The sequence below is a fragment of the Eurytemora carolleeae genome, unplaced genomic scaffold, assembly GCF_000591075.1.
Source record: "Eurytemora carolleeae unplaced genomic scaffold, Eaff_2.0 scaffold234, whole genome shotgun sequence".
In the NCBI taxonomy this organism is placed as follows: Eukaryota; Metazoa; Arthropoda; class Copepoda; order Calanoida; family Temoridae; genus Eurytemora; species Eurytemora carolleeae.
Window position 1 is genome coordinate 96400 of NW_019396124.1, and position 23204 is coordinate 119603.

Genomic DNA, 23204 nt, shown 5'->3' on the forward strand with positions numbered 1-23204 from the left:
GGGTACCGTTGTGAATCGGGCATTACCATCTTCGAATGAAGAATCACTAGAAATTACGCTTACAGTCCCTTTCAGAATTTTGATATTGTCCTTCAAAAGCCTGGAGCTAAAACCATGACTCATTTATTCAAAGATCACCAGAATTGTTTTTATTAAAGCGTTTTTATGTTCACTTACTTTTCTAGGGTTGCCTCTGATGGAAGTATGTTTTTGTACAATATTAAATCAAGGTATGTATCTACACTACATGTGATAAAAACAATGACTATTATGATATTAAAGATAAAAAGAATTTAAACATTTTTGAAATTAGTGGTTTGTATAAATGAACTAAAATATTTGAAATAGTTTTGATTAAATTTTTTCTCTTGTGTGCAGTGATGCAGGAGAGTATACATGTAAAAACAGGGTGTCAAGGTAAACCTGTTTAGAATTTACAGTGGGACCCGGGTATAAACTGTGGAATCGAAAGACGACTTTAAGACTAAAATTATTATTTTAACTATAGTCCATAATGAACATAGAATAGAGCAACTGTGAAGTGTCCACTGACTCATTTTACACGATAAGTTGATTTTCAAGCTATTGGTAAAACTGGTAAAACTGGTGAAACTGGTAAAACTGGTAAAACTGGTAAAACTGGTAAAACTGGTAAAACTGGTAAAACTGGTAAAACTGGTAAAACTGGTAAAACTGGAAAACCAGGGGTTGCTGCGTTTTCACTTAAAAAAAATTGGTTGCGAATTGACGATTTAATTTTGGAGAAATTACCGAAAGGGCTAAAAAAAATATATTAAAAAAAAATTCGTGTTATACATCATTTTCTTGGAAATATTATGCTGAATTTCAATCTGAAAAGCGCTTTTAAAAATATTAAAAATTGAAGTTATAGCCAAATAACCGTTAAAAAAAACCTTTTAATGTTTTTGGTGAGGTTTTCTAGCTCTAACTCATTTAATTTTCATTTTTTTAAAAGCGCTTTTCATAACCGCCCTCTGGTGGGCGGTTAGCTAATTTCTAAAAACAGTCATAAATCAATCACCCTTAGTCCTTACTATATCTTTGCAGTTGTAAGGGTCCCACTGTTTATAGAACTATATAAAGAACGCAGGCGTTAAAATATAAGAAACAAAAAAATGTTATATTTGTTAAGGGAGAACAGGATGATTATTAGAATGAATATACTCCCTGGAGATCTCAATACCAGCTCAACATCAATAAGGTAGACATTGAAACCAGAAAACTTTGAATAGGATATTAAAGCAATGAATTTGATATTATTAAAAAGCAAAAAGCTTTATCAGTAGCTTCAAAATCAACTTATTTTGTGAAATGGGTCTGTGTTTTAAATTTGTTGGGCTATTTAAAATAATACTTGAGTCATACAGTCGACTTTATTTTTCACAATGTTATGGGTCCCACTTATATATATACCAAAAATAATGAAAAGTTTGAGATTGATTTAGCTTTTGATTATATGCTATCATTTAGACCAGCTGTACAGTTGATTCAGGCAGAGTCAAGTACAGGTCAGTTTCACCTCGGTGTAATTCCCACTCTGTGTCTGTACAGTATATATTATACATAGTGCTTTTAACAGGTTCCTTAAACACATTTTTTACCCTGAGAGAAAATATACGCATATTATGTTTTCTCTTATGATAACAATTTGGCAAAGTTTAATATAAGAAAGCTTTTACAGGATGTAGCTTGGAAATATTGGAGTTCACAATATTTATGTGGTACCTTTACACAGGGGCGTACGAGGGCTTTTGTTTAGGGGGGGCACAAAAAAAAATTTTTGGTCCCCCCCCTTAAAAACCCCTTTTTTGAAAAAATATTAATACCTTTTTTAAATTTTTTTTGCCCCCCCTCTCCCACCTGGACTTATTTTGATCACCATAAAAATACATCAAAAAGACTACTTTTTTGGGTGTTACTAACCTTAGAGTCTAAAAATTATTCCTTTGCTTGAAAAACTAACTTTTTGACTCTATAAATTTATCACTTAACTCCATCACAGCTAACTAAATCAATAATCACAGCATCATTAAAAATTATATTTTTATGAATAAACGAAATTTCTTCTGAAATTTTTAGATAGAATTTACTCAATCTACATTTTAACCAAATCTTTTAAGCTACAATTTTCTGGGATTTGCTTGCACAAACATTTCAATGATTTTTTTCAGTAGAGAGCTCAGACAGCCTTATAGGGTGTAAAGCTATAAGTGCAAGATCGTTAAGTCTGCTCTCCGTCATAGTACATCTTGTGTAAAGAAGTATTCTCTTTAGAAGGCTAAAACTTTTCTCTCCTTGTATTAACAGTGAATTTAGACAAATCCTTAGTCTTTGTCATTGTCAGGTGTTACTTTCTAAACGTAGTTTCCTTTTAATTTTGTATTTTTGGAACTCCCAGGGGGGGCAAGAGAACTACTGCCCCCCCTAGGTACACCACTGTGCCTGACCTGAGGAAGGGAAATGCAAGCAGATGTAATATTAAAAGAGCCTCCCCCATGGATGCCCCCCCTCAGCCTCTCAGGGGGGGCACGCGTAGAGGGGGGGGGGGGGGGGTGCGGCCCCCCCCTCGTACGCCCCTGCATTTACATGAACACTTTACCCTGATATTTCTTGTATAATTCAAAATCTAATTTAATCTAATTCTAAAAACAGAAATTCGATCTGAAAGGGACTCATGAGTCGTAGTTTCAAGTGACCCTATAAATAAAATAAGTTTGTTACATGCCAAACTAAGAATAGTACCTTTCAAACTTTTGAATACTAACATTGATTAAGATATCCTAAAAGGAAGATAATTTCTGTAAAGGAATTGAGTCTTTGCCACAAACTCCTATTTTTTAATCCTTACATCTCTTTGCAACCTAATGTCGTAAACAATTTAAGTATATCAAACTATGAATTATGTTAGAACAAATATCTAAGTTTACACCATTAGGGATAAGAACATTTGGGTTTGTGGCAAAGACTCAATTCTTTTTTCTTCCTGGCCTCTGCTGTATAAATCAGCAAGCCAGTTTAATGAAGTAACCGCTATTCAATAATTCGAATTTCAGAAAAAAATACAAGAATTTCTCCAGAACTTTTGCGTAGGCTTTCAGTATGCCGGTTGTAAATCTTTAAAATGGAGACAACTTGAAGTTATGTGCTCTGAGGCCGAATTTAAAGAATTTAAGCCGCAGCATAAATATGGTTGGTTCCACTTCAAATCGTGTTCAATGTTTCAAGATTTAAGCCGGTGCTCACTTGAAACCGGTTTTTGGGGGATTTAAGACGCGGCTCAAATTCAATAAATTCGGACTCTGTCCCTTTAATATTCAGCTTCTCTGTACTCTTGAACTAGTTAATATTTAGGTGTGCCAGGGTTATTAGGGAGGAATGGAAACAGTGCGAACCAGGTTCTTTAATCAACCTTTCTTCTTTTTTATTGTAAATTCTTTTCATCATATTCCTTCTTTAAACACAAATATATATATTAAGATAGAAAGTATTCATTTTACGCTTTATTTATACTGAACCAGTAAAATTCTGTGTGAAGTATTTACAATTTATAATCATTCTGATCACTTCTAAATTTTACGATTCTTTTTATGTGTATAATTGAGTCTTTGCAACAAGCTCAAATATTCTAATCCTTAAATCTTTGCAACGAGATGGTATGAAACTTTAATAGTTTGAAATAGATGAAAAAATTTGTTACTAAGACTCTATTTCTTTAGTTCTCAATGTTTATTCAGGTCTCATACCAAGAGGATGTGATTTTTGCTGAGAAAAATTATTATCAAGAGGGTAAAATGTCATTTTGTCATAAAGAGACTTTTTACTTAAATACTTAATTTAAATTTAAATTACTGATTAATAAAAAATTATTAATTATAATATTTTTGACATTTTTAAGATATAGAAGAGAACTCTGTGAGGTAACATTTTAATAAAATAAAATAAAATAAAATAAAATAAAATAAAATGTGTGAACTTTTTATTAGTAAACCTTTGATAATTCAAATATTGACTATTATATTTGATCTAGAAGAATTCAAAGTCTTACATAACAAATTAGAGTATTAGGAGAGTAATCAGATATATCTACATTAAATTATATATTATTGATCTATCATATCTATCCTATGATATATACCTAGACATGAAAAGTTATATCTATGATATATCTAGGCATGAAACAGATCTATCCTATGATATTTTTTAACTGTTTTTTAAAAAGTTTTTTTCTTTTAAAGATGATTACAAAATTGTACAAAATTATTTTAATAGTTTTACAGTATTCCAATTTTTCCCACTTTGGTATTCTTGGGGCCCCAGGAAGGGGATCCCAGGATCCCAAAAATCCCAAGTGGGAAACAGCATCCCAACATTTATTTTTGATATTTTCAAATAATTGGTATTAGAAATAGTCATACACTCTTCTTATATATTCATATATATTCAGAATTCTGCTAATCTCTGCTTTTTTATTCTGTCTGATATTTCTGGTTTGTTGCAAGGAAGTTTAGCTCATCATATGTTTTTAAATTCAGTATCTCAACGGCTGACATTAAACCCATGAACAATCGATCAATGCCAAATCTCTAGGCACAATCGCAGCTTGTGTTTTTAACGAGGGATCGGCTCTGAATGTCACACAGGGACACAAGCGTAGCTATCAAACAAGCTCTTAATCGATCGATGCCAAATCTCTAAGTGCAATCTCAGCACGTATGTTTCAACAAGGACTAATTACTTCTAATACCGTTATCAAAGCAGAGTCTCAACCAACTAATTTATTTTAGATATCTTATGTTACAAGTTAACATGAATCGACGTAATCACAAGTTCTATGTCGAAAAAAAAAGAGTTTTTTTATGTCCAATTCTTTAAGAGGTTTAAATAACGATCGTTAACGACGACCCTTCGTTAACAATCGTTAACGACAAACATTCGTTAACGATCGTTAACGACGACCTTTCGTTAACGATCGTAAACGACAACCCTTCGTTAACGATCGTGAACGAAGAGAGGAAACCGACCTAAAGTGCATCTGTACTTATCATTGAGTAGTTTTTAAGAAAATATCAAGGAGTTTTAACTCCCCACAACTGTTAAACTTTATTTAAGACGACATTCAATAAAGTTGCATGTAATTTTTTCCAAAAACTACCGTTTTGATAAAGTTCGTCGTTTCGTTAACGATCGTTACCGACAACCCTTCGTTAACGATCGTTAACAACGACCCTTTGTTAACGATCGTTAACGACGACCCTTCGTTAACGATTGTTAACGACGACCCTTCGTTAACGATCGTTAATATAATTGTCATTAAAATTGTTTTTCAAAAACGATCGTATAAAAAACGGTCGCAAATCGTTTTAATAAAAACAATCGTTTTCAAAAATGATCGCTATTCGTTTTCTAAAAGTTCAAAACGAGTGGGTCGTTTTTAAAAACGATCGTTTTTTTCCGAAAACGAAACGATCGTTTTTGAAAACGAAACAAAAAACGATCGTTTAACGATCGTTTACAGAAACGATTAACAACCTTAATTACAATGCATGTTTTAATCATGTTACGTAGCTCATGTTCAATAAATCTAGGAATGTTCAGGTTAACAAATATGGGGATTGCTGTATTTATTACATATTTATGCCTGAAAGAGATCTATTCTATGATATATCTAGACATGAAACAGATCTATTCTATGATATATATCTAGGCATGAAACATATCTATCATATGATATATCTAGGCATGAAACAGATCTATCCTATGATGTATCTAACTATCTAGGCATGAAACAGATCTATCCTATGATATATCTAGGCATGAAACAGATCTATCCTATGATGTATCTAACTATCTAGGCATGAAACAGATCTATCCTATGATATATCTCGGCATGAAACAGATCTATCCTATGATGTATCTAGGCATGAAACAGATCTATCCTATGATATATCTAGGCATGAAACAGATCTAGCCTATGATATATATTTAGGCATGAAACAGATCTATCCTATGATGTCTCTGAGGCTAAAGCTGGAGATCAATTTGTTCTAATATCTTTAGGAACAAAATTTCATGAAATTGATATCTAATAAAAAAGCAGTTTTAGTTTATTTCATTGCATAATTTAATTTGTTATCAGTTACAGGGAAGAACTAAACTATTTTATAAATCTAAAAACTTGATAAAACTAAATTTTGTAATATAAAGAGGAAGCTAGACGTACAGTTGACAAAGCTTTGAACAGTACAGTAAACCTACTCTTTCACTACCAGGAACATACTTACAGGTGCAGTACGCTGAAAACTGTACATCCTTAATTTAAATTTATTCTAATTCGTTTACATTCATTTAATGATATCAAAAATTTAAACAATTGCTAACGAGTTTTCTCTGAAGTGCAACAAAAAAAGAAATGGGGACAAAAGATTTTTTAAAGCTCATTATTTTTTCTAAATTTAATACTTTCTATTAAAAAAAGAAAAAAAAATATTTCAAGGCTTGACTTTTGTTTTAATTTTGAAATAAATAAAAAATTTCAAAAATGACAAGCTAATTTGGGAAGGGGAAAATGTTCAAAAACAATTTTGTGAAAATAATAATTAAGATGTTTTAATCCTGTTTGTTTAGAACACCACACCAGCTGTTGAATATATTCCGGTATCCTTCTAATAATGATAGAGAACTAGCCAGGGCGGGAGAAATATATCACAGGTAACAGTTTGTTCTTTGCCCTGGAAATTCAGTGTGCTCCGTCCATTGTATCCTAATTGGTTATTTTTGACTTTTTGGTATCCAATCCAATTTTTTCGCTTATCGTTGATTTCTTAATTAATATTGTACCATTTTGTACATTTTTTGTTAATATTCCAAATATCAGTTCCAACTATGAATTAATGTAGCTGCTTTGACATGTTTAAGCCAAGAAGAACAAGTATTAGACTGTTATAAAGTAGTAATGTTTAAGCCAAGAAGAACAAGTATTAGACTGTTATAAAGTAGTAATGTTTTTTTTCTTCATTTAATTAATAAATACCATGAAGCATATATCTAATAAAGTATTTAAATATAGTTGACTAGAAACTTAAAAAAAACTTGAACCATTTCAGAACCTTGGATTTGGTTGAGGCAAAGGTTCGAGAAGGAGGGAAGTACAATCTTACTCAGTTTACAGTACACCAGCTCATTTCTCCAGCAAATATAGAGCTTATCGGTAGGTACATACATGTACATTGCATGATTCATAATTCATTGTACATCTATATTGGTAGACAAAATAACATTTTAATGCAAGGTAAACATTTAACAGAAACCATACTTTTCTTAACTTTTTATAAAATGATCATACTATATATTAGATTGACAGTTCTTAAGGGGACTGCAATAAAAAACGCATTTTTTTCAATTTTTTCTTTTTCAAGAGCAATGCCTAACCTAACCTTAAATACTGTACTTTATTTTCTTTCTAATAGCTGCAGCGCTCGGCTCCCTAGTCAATCCTAGCCTCAGAAGGCCTTAACCTTAAAATAATAAAAATCTGAATCGACTCTCCAGCCTTTATAGGGTTAAAAATGTAGAAAGTAAATGGTTGATTAGTAAAGAAACAATTTTTTATTAAATAATAAAAAAATTAAAATTAGGTAACTTGTCTGGATGCGAGACTATACGACAGCACCTTGATTGTGAAGATGTTTGCTTTCATAATAGGTCAGATTATTCTTTTATATTTTCGCTCCTTTATATTTTCGCTTCAATGTAGTTTAAAAAAAATATTATTTAAGACTTTCGATGAATTGATCTGTTTTCTCTGCCTCAAGAATTTATCTTCAAATCTTAAAAATACTAAAAACATAAAGAGCGGTTGAATTAGTCTTTATTATTTAGATATTTTGAAAGGGTAAAATTTTGGTAGGTTTTTGTCCGTTTTTGCTGTCGAAATCCACTTTTTCAGAAAACGCTGCCCGGCTGGTTATAATATTTAGTCAGAAACTAGCAAACCTGTATTTAATGAGATAAAGATTTGAGTATACTGCAATGCAGATTGTTAAGGACAATCCGTTAACCATGGTCACTTAATACAAGGGAGTGTTCACAAAAAATAAAAGGAAACGGAGTTAATCAATTCCTCTCAAATAAAAAACATCGTTTACAAATACAATTAGTTAGTAGTGCCGTATCAGCCTATAACTCCATTACTTTTTTACTTTACTTTACTTTTTTACTTTACTTTACTTTTTTACTTTACTTTACTTTTTTACTTCACTTTACATTTTTACTTTACTTTTTTACTTCACTTTACTTTTTTACTTTACTTTACTTTTTTACTTTACTTTACTTTCTTACTTTACTTTACTTTTTTACTTTACTTTACCTTACTTTACTGTTTTACTTCACTTTTTGTGAATAATCTCTTTAAGTTTTATTGTTTTTAAATAGGTTTCGATCAGCTGATGGTAGTTGTAATAACTGGTCTAACCCTAGCTGGGGTTCATCTCTAACACCGTTCCGTCGAGTTCTCCCCCCGCAGTATGAAAATGGATTCAACACCCCTATAGGCAAGCAACAGTCTATTTTAATTCATAAAATTAAATAAGGTTTGATCAGGGGCTCCACACGTGTAACAATAACTCATTTTCTCATTTAAAATCCGTCAGAAATAACGTACTGGATCTAAAATACCTAAATATTTAAATTCCGAGCCCAACAAAAAGTTTAGAATAGCAAAACAGAAAATTCTACATTTAGGGTGGTGAACATGGGTTCTAAAGTCAAGACTTACTGGACTTTTTATCAGGACCTCTAGTTTACCGTGTATATATACTAGAACCTCTAGTTTACCGTGACCGAAACAATGTTGAAGTAATTTCTGCATAGCAAGTATTTTGTTGCATTAAATTGCATTTAATTTAAACTGAAAATTTACAAGTGCAGACTGCAAACACATTAAAAAATGACAAAACTTTAACTCTCCTATTTTTCAGAGCAAAACTATACAATTAGAAACTTCATGTTAACGATCTAAAGGAAATGAGTTTTGGCAACAAACTCTAATTTTTAATCACTATATATCTTTACAACCCAATGTCAAATTATGAATTCTGTTGAAATATCAAAGGTATACAACATCAGGTTGCTAAGATATAGGGGTTAGAAAACTTAAGTTTGTTGCAAAGATTCAATTACTATCTTATTATTTTAGGGTTTGATCGTGACAAGATGTATAATGGATTTAAAAAGCCAGGAGCAAGACTGGTATCTTCTAAACTAATTTCCACAAAGAAAGTAAGATGGGAATTATCATAGATTAATTAGAACACTATATGTCGATTAGGGGTTTTTCGTTCACAATAACTCTAAGGCAGAAGCCAAAAGGAATAACGCGCATGCTCCAGAGAGATAGATTGAGAGAGAGCCTGTTCTACGCCGCATGCGCGTAACTAATTGTGAACGAAAAACCCCTAAATTTTAAAAAGACGACATCTAAGTTCTATCTGTTATGTTAATTACTCTATGGGAATTATAACAAACAAACAAACGAGACAAATATATTTTAAAAGGATAAATTAATTCATTTTCCTTAATCTGTTTTGTTAGGTGACTCCTGATCCCAGATTGACAAGTATGGTGATGCAGTGGGGACAGTTTCTTGATCATGATCTTGATCACTCCATGGAATCAGTCAGTAGGGAAACTTTTGGAACAGGTTAGAAATTAGAAAATAAGTTTTGAAGCGACTGAAACTGTTATTTTAAGTGACCTTCATGCAAACATGGCAATGTCCGATTCACAACGGTACCCTTTATCTGATCAATAATGTGAAAGATATTGTCATATAGATATTGTATTCATATAATCTAAGTGTATAATTTCAAAGTGTAAGCTAAGAAATTCAACAAATCCAGTGTTTTGGGAACTTCCTAATTTCCTAAATGAAAGTTAAACATTCAAATAAAGAACCGTATTATTAACTTATTTTTGACTAGCTTGAGAACCCAGCGTTGCCCCGCGGGTACTAAGAGTTTACACGCGCTTGGTCATAAATTACACTTTTTGCCATTTTTCACTTTAAAAGTGGACCCACTCAAACTTTGAAACTCAAAATCAAGCCAGGAACATTCCCGTGGTTCTCCCTAGTTCCTCAATCAAAATTTGAGGCAAATCGGTCAAGGGTTTCATGAGCTATGATCGGACATACAAACAAACAGAGATTCCCCTAGGTCAGACCTGTAGTGGTACTTGTGAAAATAATCCTCCCTGCTTCCCTATCCCTGTCCCTGACAACGATACAAGGATAAAAACACACAAATGTATAGAGTTCACACGGAGCAGTGCATCTTGCGGTTCAGGTAACAACAACCAGCTTAAAGGGACTGTTTAAGAAGTTTTTAATGAACTTTTAATTGATAAGGTTATTTTTATTCATTATTAGTGCATGGTTTCATATTTAGATTTTACATTGTAGAATGGAGATAGTATTTTATTTTTTTTAATCATGAACTTTGTTTTATCTTTAAATAGAACATATTAGGAAATACCTAGTTTTCTTAGATTTAATTGAAAAAATTTAGGGTGATTTTTTGGTGTTAGGTACTTTCCCAAAGGCATTTTCCCAAGGGCGACTTTCCAAGTGACAATTTCCCAAGTGTGCAATTTCCCAAGCTGCATCTTCCCAAAGTTTAGGTTAGGCCCTTTGAAGCGCCGCACGCTGCAATGGGGGCCGAGCGCTGCGGCAAGGATGGGCTAGGGGTTGCCCAACGCCGCGTCTAGAACAGGCTGGGGGAATACCGCTGCGGATAGGACAGACTTGGGAAGTTGCCGCTTGGGAAATTGCACATTTAGGAAGTTGCCACTTGGGAAAATACCCTTTGGAAGTTTTGCACTTGGGTAAAATCCTTTTGGAAAGTACCTTACATCACTTTTTGTGCAATATTTTAGAGGCATTGTCGGCAATATTTAAAAAAAAATTATTTTAACATTTCAGGAACAATGTCGGTATTCTTTATTTCAACGACAATTTTTGAATTTTTGAAGTTTTTTAGGGAATAATATTTGTTGCATTTTTCTCATTATTCTTTTGAAATATTCAGGAACAACCTCGGTATTTTTTGAGAAATTACAGCAGCGGGAGCAGGTCAATCAGCTTACAGCATTTATAGATGCTTCACAGGTATACAAATCTAGATTACAAAAAGGGTTAAAGGGACTATTTTTATTATTTAAATAAGTTTAGATAAACAAAATACCCATCATGGTATGAGAAAGCAACGGCCAAATTTGTTCAGCATAAACAGTAAAGATATTTCTAGGTGGATATAAATCTGTTCACAGTCAGCGCCGGTCGCGGGGTGCAACTAAAATATTGAAATCTAGGCTATCATGGAGCAGAACTAATCTCAGTTCAGTACGGGGATAGGGCCTTTATACATTTTTTAGGGCACATCTTATGACTTCTTTATATAAGAGTTCAAAGAAGTAAGATAACAAAAATTTGGTTCTCTAACTTGTATAATACACGCTAAACAAGAGATTTTATTTAATGCGTTTTCTTAGTTTGTTGCCAAACCTGAATGAACTCTGGTTCAAGACTGCACTTTCTTAATTAAAATCCACCTTATACACATTACATAATGCTTTATATTCTAATAATGCTCTCGGCTTTTGTTTTTTCTTAATTTCACTCAAGATTAAATACAAAATTTTGTCTGTAATTAATTTTGAGAGTTTATTTTACAAAAAAAAACTATAACTATAAATTGAAAATGCTTTGTTATTTCTAAAGATTAAAAGTTAGAGTTATGGTATTTTGAGTTTATAATGCTGATCAGATCTTTTTTACTAAAAAAACAATTCTGAAACTTTGTCTCTACCTGGTCCGAGAAACCCAGTTCTTAAAATGGTTTTCAATTAAGAAAATAACCCACTCCTCCCAAGCAAGATTTAATCCTAGGTGTACGGGAATGGACGAACTCTGGCACTAAACTTAAGGAAATATTCTATTATTAATATCAACTTAACAAGGAAAAATCTAATACATCTTTTTCAGTATTTAATAGTTAATTTCTTAATTTTTTTGTTAATGAAAATTTTTTCTTTCGCTATTGAAAATATTTTTAATATTTGTTAGATTTTTACTTTCATCTCGATGTGGCCTTTAAAAAGTTAATTAAATAAGTAAAATTACCTGGAAAATTCGTAACAATTATCTTATTTTTTTGTTGTCGAAAAAATACAAAAACAATTACTTTTTAAATTCATGAAAAACGAAAAACGTTGAATTAGAAATGCCGCCTCAGAAAGATTTGTCAATAATTTTTTGAGTCAATATTAAGTTTTTTTTTGTTTCAATTGAAAACAATTTGCAACAGAAAAGTAGTTTAACTTATTTTGTCATTTCTAGCAATTGATAAATCGAATTAATGATTAATTTATTACTCTGAGATCTAATTTATTTTTATTTGTTCATAATAAATAGTTAAATTGTTAGAAACCAGACAAACAATTTTGGTCGATTGAGGGAGGGTGTTGCATATGAACATGGTAAACCCCTTCTACCATACAATGATCAGCATCCAATAGACTGCAGGTACAGATAAAACAACTATAATTGTTTTTATGTTCTTTCCAGCATAAATGAATTTTCTAATCCCTATATCTTTGCAACCCAATGTCGTATACCTTGAATATTTCAAACTGAATTCTGATCAAATAATCTTAGTTTGAAATAAGTTTTAAACCATCAGGTTGCAAAAATATAAGGATTTCAACACTTGAGTTCCTTATGATCAGATATTCAATAGTTTTCTTTACAATATAATGTTAAACAATTTTTATTTCTGTTTTAATTTATTTATATGAATGTCCATTGAATCAAAGAAAAGATTATATTATACATTGTATCCTTGTATCATGATAATTTAGTCTGGAACAAAATGTATGCAAGTCACAATTTAACCTAAAAAACCCATCGTTTTATTAAATTACAATGTAATTTTATATCGTAATTCGTAATGATAGCATTAGGTAAGCGAAAACCTATCTGGAAAGATGAATATTTCGGGAAGAAACGGTAACTGGAAAGGAATTAAGTCTTTGCCACAAACTTTGATTTTGTAATCCTTAAATCTTTGCAACCAAATGTCTTAGACCTTAGATATTTCAAACTATAATTTTGTTAGATCAAATAATCTTAGTTTGAATTATTAACGGTTTACACCATCAAGTTGTAAAGATATAGGGATTAGACAATTTTGGGGTTTGCCAAAGACCCAATTACTTTTCGTTAAATGTGGGAATTTTTTTCTTTAGATTTACTGACGTTTTGAAATATAAAAAAAAGTGTTCATGTTTTTTGAATCTTCATCAGGCGGGATCCCCGAGAGTCTTCTATTGGTTGTTTTCTGGCTGGAGATGTGAGGGCTAATGAACAGCTGGGACTCATCTCCATTCATACTCTCTGGTTCAGAGAACATAATAGGATCGTAGATAATCTGAGGTAGGATCAAGTATTAAGAAGAATCATTGCATTATCTTTAAAGGGACTGTAAACTCTAAATATTGTGAGTGTGGAACCTATACTGTAGAAAGCTAGAGTTTCACAACCCTAGCGTATCGACTCCATCACAAAGCCCAAAATTCTATGGAAAATTGTAAGAATGATTAAATAAGGAACTTTTAGAAGATTGTGGAGATTTTTGAACAGATAATACTTAGCCATGATTTGGTCTGAAAAGTTTTTTAACTTTAAGCATTTTTATTATTATTATAATTATTTTTATACACGGATAGGATTTTCAGTTTCTTCTATTGTTGACAAAACTGCATATTATCATATTTGTTCTATTATTTTTCTATTATTTCTATTATTATTATTATTTATTTATGGAAATGTTAGGTTTCGAAAATGTGAAAAAATGTTAAAATCGAACAATTATTAGAGTGCCTTAAAGCGTTTTTTGGGACACGCTTTACGTATTCATTAAAACGATTTATTTAAAAAATATATTTTCAATTATAAAATTTTCTGTTCTTTTCTAAATTTGACAGTTTTTAGCTCAATTTTGATAATTTCTAAAAGAGAGTTTTTTGAGGTTCCTGAACAATTATTTCGTCTGCTGTTTAGAGACCTGAACCCGTTCTGGGATGGGGATCGGTTGTATGAGGAGGGAAGGAAGATAGTCTGGGCGTCAATGCAACATATTACATTTAAACATTGGCTTCCCTTCATTATAGGTAAAACAGCATGGAGTCTTTGCAACAAACTCAGATTTTCTTATCCCGATACTTTTGCATCTCAATGTCGTAGACCTAAAATATTTTAAATTATCTGTTAGATCAAATAATCTAAGTTTGAAATATCAAAGTCTTAACCCATCAGGTTGCAAAAATATAGGAATAGGAATAGTGGGATTTGTGCAGCGTCGAGAAGAGGATATTTTTTATTTCAGTCTCCAATTTTAACCATAGGTCGTCGAGCTATTTGACTAATTTTGAATCGACTAAGCTAGAAACGGTTGGATCACGTGAAAATTTACTTTAATAACAATGCACATCGGCATCATAATGATTACGGTGGTAGACAATTATATCAATATAATGAAGACGACTTAAATTTTGATTTATACAACATGGATACACAAAAACATGGAAACAAAGAGATGCTGTCAATTTAAAAAATCTTCTCTTAAATTACTTTTAAACTTGAAATTCGAAAAAAGCTTGTTAACAATTAAAACTTTAAAAAAAGTCGTCGTCATTATATTGATATAATCGCATACAACCGTATAAAAATTGCAAATCTTTTAAAAAAAAATTATGAAAGTAAAAGTTTGTAGAAATACGCAGTAAATGATAGTTTTAAATTTGAATATTTACAGATAATTAATTAACTATAAATTTTGTATAAAATTCCAAAGTGAAAGTTGCTTTTGTTCTGAAAGAAAAAATGAATAAAAAAAATGAATATTTCAGGAGAAAGAGGAATGAGAAGGTTGGGGCAATACCAGGAAAGTTTTAAACAAAAGAATTTCTTAAAAATATTTCAAAAATATTAAATTAATACAATTTAATTATCTTTTTCTACTGGAAAGGTTTTTAGATTCGAACCAATTATTCCTTTCTTTGAATTGTATTCAATCTTTTCAAGATGTTTTTAATTTCAATTTTTTTAAACAGGATTCATATTTTTCAGCCATTTCTAAGAAATTGACTAACAACTGATTTGAATAATTTATTTAAAATTAAAATTTGAAAAGGAATATGATGCAGGATTGGATCCCTCAATATCAAACTGACTTGAATAATTTATTTAAAATTAAAATTTGAAAAGGAATATGATTCAGGATTGGATCCCTCAATATCAAACTGACTTGAATAATTTATTTAAAATTAAAATTTGAAAAGGAATATGATGCAGGATTGGATCCCTCAATATCAAACTGACTTGAATAATTTATTNAAAGGGGGTATAGGCTGAAAGCTAATCACTTTAGCTCTCGATCGTGACCCATGAAAGTTTTATCTGATGTTCCTGTGTCGAGAAATTGATATAAAACTGTGTTGCAATTATACGAAAGTTCATATATGTAAAATTTAGAAAATCTTAAACTTAAATCACGTGACCAGAACTATCACCAATGACAGAGCAGTATATTGGTCACGTGTCTCCGCCTGTATCACGTGACCACTTTACTGCACTGCCATTGGTGGAACTTCTGGTCAAGTAACACGGAAGAATAAATAATATTATGAATTAAATCTATTAAAAATAGAAATAACAAATATAAAATTAGAATTGGAGTAAACCTAAGTTACAATTAGCTTTCTCTGGGATATCATAGTTTTCAGATTGGTTGCATATTTGCTGAATTTGATCTATTTAAACCAACTACTTTTATACAAAATTGTATATATATTAATTTTAGTATAAATTTGACACAGTTCAGTTGTATATCAATTTCTCGAGATAGTAACATCGATATAACTTTCATGGGTCACGATCAAGAGCTAAAGTGATTGGCTTTCAGCCTATACCCCCTTTCATTTTTCCTTTACAGTCCCTTTAAGGTCAACTTTTATTTAATAAAAATATGACAATTTTAATTGTATACATCATTTTACATAAATGAAAACTTTCTTTTTCAGCATTCAGCAATTTTAAGAATGTGGTCTAAATTTATATGGACTGCCAAAATTATATAAGTGAGGCCTTTATATGATCCGTCCCCGAGTCACAATATTCACCCTTTCTGTTTGTTAAAAATATGGGAATGCCCAAGGTACTAATGCAAGGAAAAATATTTCAGAGGTGTACGCATTTTTTGTACTGCAGTGTACAGTCTTTGGGCGGAAAAGTAAACACAAGACGGATGTCAAAGCCTGACATGGAATCCATTTTCACAAAAATAATCTATGAAATATTCTGTTCTTAGGAAACTATTATGTGAATTTTCAAAAATAGCTATTATATAGCTATATATATAGGTATTACTTCTTTTTAAAATAGAAAGCCGAATGTATCATCCTCTGCCTCTTACAAAGATAAAAGTTTAGAGGGTATCATTGTTAATCTTGAAATTGAATAAAAGCAACACTCAAAAAGATTGATTATTTAACCATTGTTTACTAGGTTCGGACACACTATGATAAGCCCTGTAATGCGGAGACTTAATTCAAACTTCTCTTCTATTCCAGGTACTATACCTCAGGTTCCATTCCAGGTACTATACCTCAGGTTCTATTCCAGGTACTATACCTCAAGTTCTATTCCAGGTACTATACCTCAGGTTCTATTCCAGGTACTATATACCTCAGGTTCTATTCCAGGTACTATACCTCAGGTTATATTCCAGGTACTATACCTCAGGTTCTATTCCAGGTACTATATACCTCAGGTTCTATTCCAGGTACTATATACCTCAGGTTCTATTCCAGGTACTATACCTCAGGTTCTATTCCAGGTATTATACCTCAGGTTTTTATTATTATAATATTCTAAATAGTAATTCAAACTTCTCTTCTATTCCAGGTATTATACCTCAGGTTTTTATTATTATAATATTCTAAATAGTAATTCAAACTTCTCTTCTATTCCAGGTATTATACCTCAGGTTTTTACTATTATAATATTCTAAATAGTAATTCAAACTTCTCTTCTATTCCAGGTATTATACCTCAGGTTTTTACTATTATAATATTCTAAATAGTAATTCAAACTTCTCTTTTATTCCAGGTATTATACCTCAGGTTTTTACTATTATAATATTCTAAATAGTAATTCAAACTTCTCTTCTATTCCAGGTATTATACCTCAGGTTTTTACTATTATAATATTCTAAATAGTAATCTAGAACAGCAGACTTCATCTTTTTTAAGAAGTTACTTAATAATGTGTTTAATTATGCCTATTGTTTAGTTAATTATTTATTAGTTAATATTCTTTTTATAAAAGAGTAAGCTAATAATTAATTAATCAATTTAATCTTTATAGAAGGAGATTTATCCCTACATCAGGCTTTCTTTTCTCCTTGGAGAATTGTGGAAGAAGGTTTAAAAAAATATTTTGAAATAATACAATGTTTGCAAAAATATTTACAATTTTTCATAAAACAATTAAATTATAATAAAGAAATAGAACTTGTAAAATAGAACACGAATAAAAGAAAAAAAGACAAATATGATTTTTTGTAGGAGGGATTGACCCAATTTTAAGAGGTCTTTACCACTCACCAGCAAAGGTAATTTTTCTCTGAATGCGTTTTTTCATTCTGGATTTTTACACTAATCTTATTTTGTTATGATTTACGAAGAACATCTTCACAAATAATAAACTTTTAGAGAAAAAATGTATGTGCAAAAAACATTGAATGGATTTAGCTGTCAGAAATTTTCACTGAATTAATGATTAATTATATATATATATAAAGATTTATTCACACACAAAGATATAAATACATATATTAATGGTAATCGGTTTAACTTAAAATAAGTAGACAGAATTTGTTCTGAATAATGTATGTACACTGTTACCCACAAAGAATGAGACGCTAGAGACGACAGTACGGAAATCATTTAGTATTTTTTTAGATTCCTTTTTGCCCTGCATTATGTGTTTAAAGAGTTTCAGGTCATTATTACAGTCTCATTCTTTGTGGTTGACCCAGAACCCTGTATTTGTATATAAATATATAGATGCCAATACCCAGAACCCTGTATTTGTATATAAATATATAGATGCCAATGCCCAGAACCCTGTATTTGTATATAAATATATAGATGCCAATACCCAGAACCCTGTATTTGTATATAAACATATAGATGCCAATACCCAGAACCTTGTATTTGTATATAAACATATAGATGCCAATACCCAGAACCCTGTATTTGTATATAAACATATAGATGCCAATACCCAGAACCCTGTATTTGTATATAAACATATAGATGCCAATACCCAGAACCCTGTATTTGTATATAAATATATAGATGCCAATACCCAGAACCCTGTATTTGTATATAAATATATAGATGCCAATACCCAGAACCCTGTATTTGTATATAAACATATAGATGCCAATACCCAGAACCCTGTATTTGTATATAAATATATAGATGCCAATGCCAGAGCAGGGTATGAATTCAGATCTTACGGAAAAGCTGTTTCAGGTAGAATTATTAAAAAAGTTTAAAGAACAGTATTAAAGTTTTACCCCAAAAGTACTATCTAATTCCGTTGTTTATTTTTTTAAACCAAGGCCTGTAGTAGGCTCTGTCGTTTGAACATTTTTAGATTTATGATGGACAAAGAAAACAATTTTGATAAGAGATGTATGTGAAAAATATTGTTTAATATTAATCATGTAGCTGAATAATGTTAGTTAGAGAAAAGTGCAAATAAATTTGATTTAGTAAAGTGAAAACAGATTATCAATGACAACTCGACAATAAAATGTTGAAGAAAATAAAATTTCGCCACTGAAAATTTAAATAGGGTAGGTAGGTTAGGGTAAGAAGGGTGTGGTTACGTAACAAGTAAAACACGTTTTGCAGGGGTAAGATAAGTTTTTATAATAAAGTGTAAAGTAATTGATCTTCTTATTGAGTGTTTATTTTATTTAAAACTTTAGATATTAGTGACGTAATAAGTGTTATAGTAAAAACATTTTGCTTCGTAACAACTGAATTAAACTTAGATAGGTTAGATTAAGTTGGTTTAATTATTGAACAAGTAAAACACGGTGGGTTATAGGTTAAGAAGTTGGTTTAGCTATTGAACAAGTAATAACACGGTAGGTTAGGTTAAGTTGGTTTGGTTATTGAACAAGTAATAACACGGTAGGTTAGGTTAAGTTGGTTTGGTTATTGAACAAGTTATAACACGGTAGGTTAGGTTAAGATGGTTTAGTTATTGAAAAAGTAAAAACACGGTAGGTTAGGTTAAGTTGGTTTGGTTATTGAACTTGTAAAAACACGGTAAATTTTCTAGTAAAAATGGTTAGGTTAAGCAGAGATGGAATTTAAAGAATTTGAGCTGCGGTTTAAATCCGCCAAAACCCGGTTTAAATTAAGCGCCGGCTTAAATCTTGAAACATTTAATACAATTTTATGTGGAACCAACCATATTTAAACGGCGGCTTAAATTTAAAATTCTTTAAATTCGGCCACTGTTGTAGTTATTAAACATTTAAAAACAGTCTAGGTTAAATTAAGATGGTCATTTTACAAGTAAAGATGATATGTATGGTATGATATATCAGATTAATTGTATTAATTATATATAACGTATTTGGACAGAAATTTTCTCGTTATCAAGAAGGTTAAGCCTTTTCAGATAGGGTTTTTGGCCCGAACTCATGAGCATGAATGATGAAAGCACAATGGTTTCATAAAGCACTAGACTTTCTTCTGTTTCAATCTTTAATTATGGTGAACATCTTCTCTTTGTACAATATAAAACAATAACAAAACAAAGATGACAGATTTAAAAGGATTTTTTGTGGATTTTCAAAATTTTACAAAAATCAAACATTTTTTTGACGTTGATATACAAGACAGAAAAGCAACGTATCTTCCATATATATAAAGTTTGGGTGTTTGTTTGCTTGTTTGTCCGATCATAACTTAGGAACCCCTGGACCGATTTGCCTCAAACTTTGATTGGGAAACTCGGGAGGACCACGGGAATGTTCTTGTGTTAAGGTTCTAAGTTTAGTGGGTCGACTTTTATTGGAAAAAATAGTTAAACTCGTAATTTACGACAAAGCACGGGGGACTAACTATGACCTCCTGTGCAACGCTGGGTTCCAAAGCTAGTATATATATAATATATAGGTCGCGCATACAGTTGCCCTGGATCTAGCTGCCTTGAATATACAGCGAGGAAGGGATCACGGTATTCCACCGTACACTGATTGGGTTAAATATTGTGGACTGGGTAGTATTAATACTTGGGAGGATATGTCTACTCTTATCAAGGTATCACCGCCTCGACTGGACCAATCCTTTAATTATTTTTCTAAATGTAAATATTGAAACATGCATTGAAGTTTTTCTCTTTTTTTGGGGGGAAAATTGAGTTTAAAGATATGTTTTGATTTTTGTCCATGTATTTCGTATTATGAACAAAAAAATGTGAAAATTGGCCCCCCAAAAAAGTTAATCCAGAAATCCACTTTTTTTCGATCTGATATAAACACTCGAAAAATTTCGCATAAAAATGGAATTTGCTTTAATTTTTTTTTTTTCCTGCAATAGTCATCCTAAAAATTTATAAATCTATAGCTAATAGCATATAAAAACCTTTATGTAAACCTTTCAAGTTTTTTTTTAGTTGTTTGAACAATTTATTTTTAAAATTTTCCGTAAAAGATTAACCACAAAACTTTGTAAAACGATTTCAGAGTTGCCATGCATGATTTAAAAAATTTATAATGATGATTTCTTAAAGGATGTTGAGGTACTAAATCAGTTAAAGGAACTTTATGGCCATCCTGGAAACATAGATCTATTTGTTGGTAGTATTATGGAGGTAGATAAATAATACACATTGCTAAAATAACATTTATTTTGAGGTGTTACACTATTGTTACATACAGTGCTACCCATAAAGGATGAGATTTTAATTACGACCTATAACTATAAAATTATGATAACGATATCAATTGGCAAAGAAAGAATCAGTTGAAGGTGACCAAGAATGTAAAAACAAGACCAAGTAAATTCCGTACAGTCGTCTCTGAAATCTCATTTTTTGTGGGAAATATCAAAGATGGTATTTTACGTGAGGGCAGTACAGCTACTTCTTAGCTCTTAGCTCTCTCATTGACTGAAATTAAATTTTCTGACTTTCTTTTGGTTCTGCATGGCCCTCTAGGGGGTATTCAAAATTATTTTTAATTGGTATTTGATCTCAATTCAAGTTGATTAGCATTCATAAAGAAGCTAATCAATCACCTAAAAATTAAACTTTTTAATTTCTACGTCTTCCAACCTGTCGGTTTTATTTCAAACTTTGACAATTTTTATTCAGCAAAATGTATTGTTAGAAATGTCAAAGACCAGGTTGAAAAGATATAAGGTTTAGCAAAATAAAGTTTTAAGAGAAGATTCAGTTTTTTACTGCCAGAGGCCGGATTTAAAGAATTTGAGCGGCGTCTCAAATTTGAGACGCAGCTCAAACAAGGTTGGTTCCACTTGAGATTGAATTCAGTGTTCCGAGATATTAGCGGGTTTTCAATTTGAACCAGTTTTTGGCGGTTCAGCGACGCGGTTTAAATTCTTTAAATTCGGCCTCAGGATTCGTATTCCCCTATTTATTTTTAAAATGTCTCTTTGAATGATTTATTTTTTTTAGAATCTAGAAGAGGATGGACGTGTTGGACCAACTATCAAATGTCTACTTATTGAACAGTTTCATAGGCTTAGATCAGCAGATAGGTAATATTATGTACAGGGTTATCCACAAAGAATAAAACTTTAGAGAAGATTGTACGAAATTTATTTAGTCTTGTTTCTTGCAAGCCTGTAGCTGAAACATTGTTTCTTTAGTCCCCAAATTATGTCAAACACTTTAAAAAGACTTTATTCAGGGCAGAAGACTAAATTCAACCTTTATATCGTCACAGTTAACGAGTTTTGGTCGTGATGAAGTCTCATCCTTTGTGGGTAACCCTTTAGCTATATGATTACAGCTGAAACTCAATCAGACATTTTATCAGTTTTGAATAATGAATTTTTTCACTGGGTGGCATTAAATTTCAGGGGACATTAGAAATGGGCTAAGTCGTCAAAGTTATCTTTTCCAAGCGTGTATATATCTTTAAATCCAAGCTGAGTTGAACAAAGGTACACCATACATTTATAAAAAATGGCTAAACCTTTACATTGAAACAAAAAATGTCAACTTTAAACTAATAATAAGGTTTGAGAATTAGGTTTTGATGATTCTTGATTTCATTTTCGAACATATCCTTATTTTGAGACAATTAGCGGATTTCAGCTCATGTCGCGTTTTTGGAACATATCCTGGTTTTAAGACAATCACCTGAATTGGTATCAACGTCAATTTTTAAGCATTTACGCACTTACATAACAAAACAAGATTTTTTGATAAGGTAGAATAGAAACAAAATAGACAATAAAAACATATTGTTCTTTTATAATTGATAAATCAAAATATTAATATTATTTTGTTTTTACAATATAGATTTAACTTGCAATGCGGGAAATTGATTGTTTAAAATGCGGGAACTCAAATGAACTTTTTTCTCTTCAATATATAAATTTAGCTTGTCTGGGTGTCTGTTTGTTTGTATCCAATAACGTCAAAACGGCTAAACCGGTCGGGCCCAAATTTTTTGTGGGACCTCACGTGACCCCAGGGAAAGTTTATGAATGATCAAAATAAAAGATTTGTGTTTAAAAGTTTTTTATTTTTTGTAAAATTTTGAAAATAATATTATGAAATCCGCAAACTTTTTGGTTTGTTTTTGTTTTATGCTGTAAAGAGAATATGCTCACAGATAAAGCCACATAAAAGTTGAAATAGAATATGGGCGCAAAGTGCCCTAAAAGCCTAGTATTTAACAAATAAATGGGAAACTAAGACTTTAGAAATAATTTAGCAGTTAATTAAGTCTTCATAAGATAATTTTTACTTTCAGTGATTTATTTTGTAAGTTATGAAAGTGAGGTTT

General features: G+C 31.1%; 1 protein-coding gene across 1 annotated transcript; it reads left to right on the forward strand.

Annotated features, from left to right (window-relative positions):
* The first annotated feature begins 183 nt into the window (after positions 1–183).
* LOC111695644 (peroxidasin-like) lies at positions 184–21988 on the forward strand. The gene is given in 30 exon segments (XM_023465034.1): positions 184–230; positions 379–417; positions 1154–1222; positions 1492–1529; positions 3373–3416; positions 3756–3807; positions 3917–3938; positions 6008–6078; positions 6226–6304; positions 6646–6729; positions 7125–7228; positions 7656–7722; positions 8452–8570; positions 9215–9297; positions 9610–9718; positions 10233–10361; positions 11103–11182; positions 11963–12000; positions 12500–12598; positions 13379–13507; positions 14135–14244; positions 14983–15017; positions 15267–15304; positions 16705–16916; positions 17501–17557; positions 17701–17747; positions 18622–18675; positions 20341–20484; positions 20957–21037; positions 21863–21988. Coding segments are annotated over 30 exon segments (2385 nt in total). The 5' UTR covers positions 184–204.
* Positions 21989–23204: the final 1216 nt, after the last annotated feature.